General features: G+C 41.1%; 1 protein-coding gene across 1 annotated transcript in view; it reads right to left on the bottom strand.

Moving 5' to 3' along the window:
- Positions 1 to 466, bottom strand: part of IL1RAPL2 (interleukin 1 receptor accessory protein like 2) — a 78,632-nt gene extending 78,166 nt beyond the window's left edge. The window contains exon 1 of the mRNA XM_019661495.1: positions 271 to 466. Coding sequence (XP_019517040.1) covers positions 271 to 466 — 196 coding nt within the window. The remainder of the gene's footprint in view (positions 1 to 270) is intronic.
- Positions 467 to 2,107: the final 1,641 nt, after the last annotated feature.

Below are 2,107 nucleotides of genomic sequence, written 5' to 3'. Positions count from 1 at the left end.
TCTTCTGATTCAAGTTCAACAAAAGCCTCACCACTCTGCCTGCCTTCTCTAGTGTAGATGAAATGGATGCCTGTGGCCCCACCATGAATTATGCAGCCGGAGAGGAAATTCTGCACATCCTCAATAGAGCAGGACCAGGGCAGGCCACGGAGCTTGACCACAAAGCCTTCACCTCCTTCGGGGCCCAGCATCATGGACACTTGACAGGGTAGAATTCAAACAAGTCAGATGCTGCCTTGGTGGCTGAAAAGAACAAGGGGGGAAGCCAACAGTCTGAGACACTCCTGGTATGAATTATCCGCTGAACGGAGCAGGGCCGATTTCTATTTTCATCAAGTGAACGCGGTTTACGGCCAAAGGACCCCAATTCCACCCGACGCTTAAAAACGCAGAAGGTTCCGGGGCGAGTCCAGGTGCATCTCCTGTTATTAACCTGAGGCAGTTGAGGCTTGTTTACCATCACCATGGAAACCCCTGGCAACGCGCTCTGGGCGTGGCCTTGGGGAGCAGGTCAGGCGCGCGGTGGGCCGGTGCCCACAATCCCAGCCCACTGTGCACACGCGGCGCTTAGGGAAGCACTGCTGCTATCGGTGTGCCCGGCCCCCCTTCGGCCCTGCGCCCCAGCACCCGGGGGCACCCGCAGCCCAGGGAGCCCGTGCCCAAAACCCGCTTCTGGCTGCTCGCGCGACTGCAGGTCGGTTTCCCCACGGAACCCCACCTTGTGCTTTATATTTTTAGATGCTCCTATGTTGGATGCATACATATTTACAAATGCTATGTACTCTTGCCAGATTGACTCCTTTATTACTATGTAATGTCTTTTTTGTCTCATTACAGTCTTGGTTTAAAGTCTATTTTGCTTGATACCAGTATCACTACCCCAGCTTTATCTTGCTTTTCATTTGCATGGAATCTCTTTCCATTCTTTTACTTTCAGTCTGTGTGTGTCCTTACATCTGAAATGAGTCTCTTGTAGGCAGCATACAGATAGGTCTTTTAAAAAATCTATTTAGCCAAAGTCTTTTGAGTGGAGAATTTAGTCCACTCACATCTAAATTAATTATTGATAATTTTTTACTTATTGCCATCTTGTTGTTTTCTGGCTGTTTTGTAATACTTCTCTGTTCTTTTCTTCTTTTCTTGCACTTTTCCTTTGTGATTTGATGATTTTCGTGGTATGTTCATATTCCTTTCACTTTATGTTTTCTGTATTTACTATAGGTTTTTGCTTTCTGGGTACCATGAGACTTACATATAGCATATTTATAGCAGTTTATTATAAGTTGAGAACAACTTATGTTTGAATGCATTCTAAAGCTCTATATTTTTACTCCCCTCCTCACATTTTATGTTTCTGATGTCACATTTTACACCTTTTTATATTGTTTATACCTTAATTTTTGTATTTATAGTTATTTTTACAAATTTACCTTAACTTTCATACTAGCTTTATAAGTGACTAATCCAACATCTTTACTATATATCTACTTTTACCAGTGATATTTATACTTTCATATGTTTTCTTGTTATTAATTAGCACCTTTTCTTTTCAGCTTAAAGCAGTCCCTTTAAAACTTCTTGTAAGCTTGGCTTAATGGAGATGAATGCCTTTAGCTTTTGCCTGTCTGGAAAATTCTATCTCTCCTTTAATTCTGAATGATAACTGCCTTGCAGAATATTCTTGGTTGGATTTTTTTTTTCTTTTAGCCCTTTTAATATACTGTATGACTCCTGTTTGGCCTGCAAAGTTTCTGCTATAATATCTGCTGATTTTCTTCTTTGGGTTCTCTTTTACATAACAAGTTGTTTCTCTCTTGTTGCTTTTAAGATTCTTTCCTTGTCTTTAACTTTTGACATTTTAGTTATAATGAGTCTTGGTGTTGGTCCCTTTGGGTTTATCTTTTTTGAATTTCTCTGGCCTTCCTGTATCTAGATATCTGTTTCCTAATTCAAGTTAGGAAGGTTTGCAGCAATTATTTTTTCAAATAAGTTTTCTGCCCCTTTCTCCCTCTCTTCTTCTGGGATTCCTATAATGAGAATATTAGTACACTTGATGTTGTGCCATAAGTCCCTTAAGCTAGTTTCACCTCTTCCTTCCTTCCTTCCT

This window comes from Hipposideros armiger, unplaced genomic scaffold, assembly GCF_001890085.2.
Source record: "Hipposideros armiger isolate ML-2016 unplaced genomic scaffold, ASM189008v1 scaffold_350, whole genome shotgun sequence".
NCBI lineage: Eukaryota > Metazoa > Chordata > Mammalia > Chiroptera > Hipposideridae > Hipposideros > Hipposideros armiger.
The sequence above is the reverse complement of the archived record's forward strand: the minus strand, read 5'-3'. Positions and strand labels throughout refer to the sequence as shown.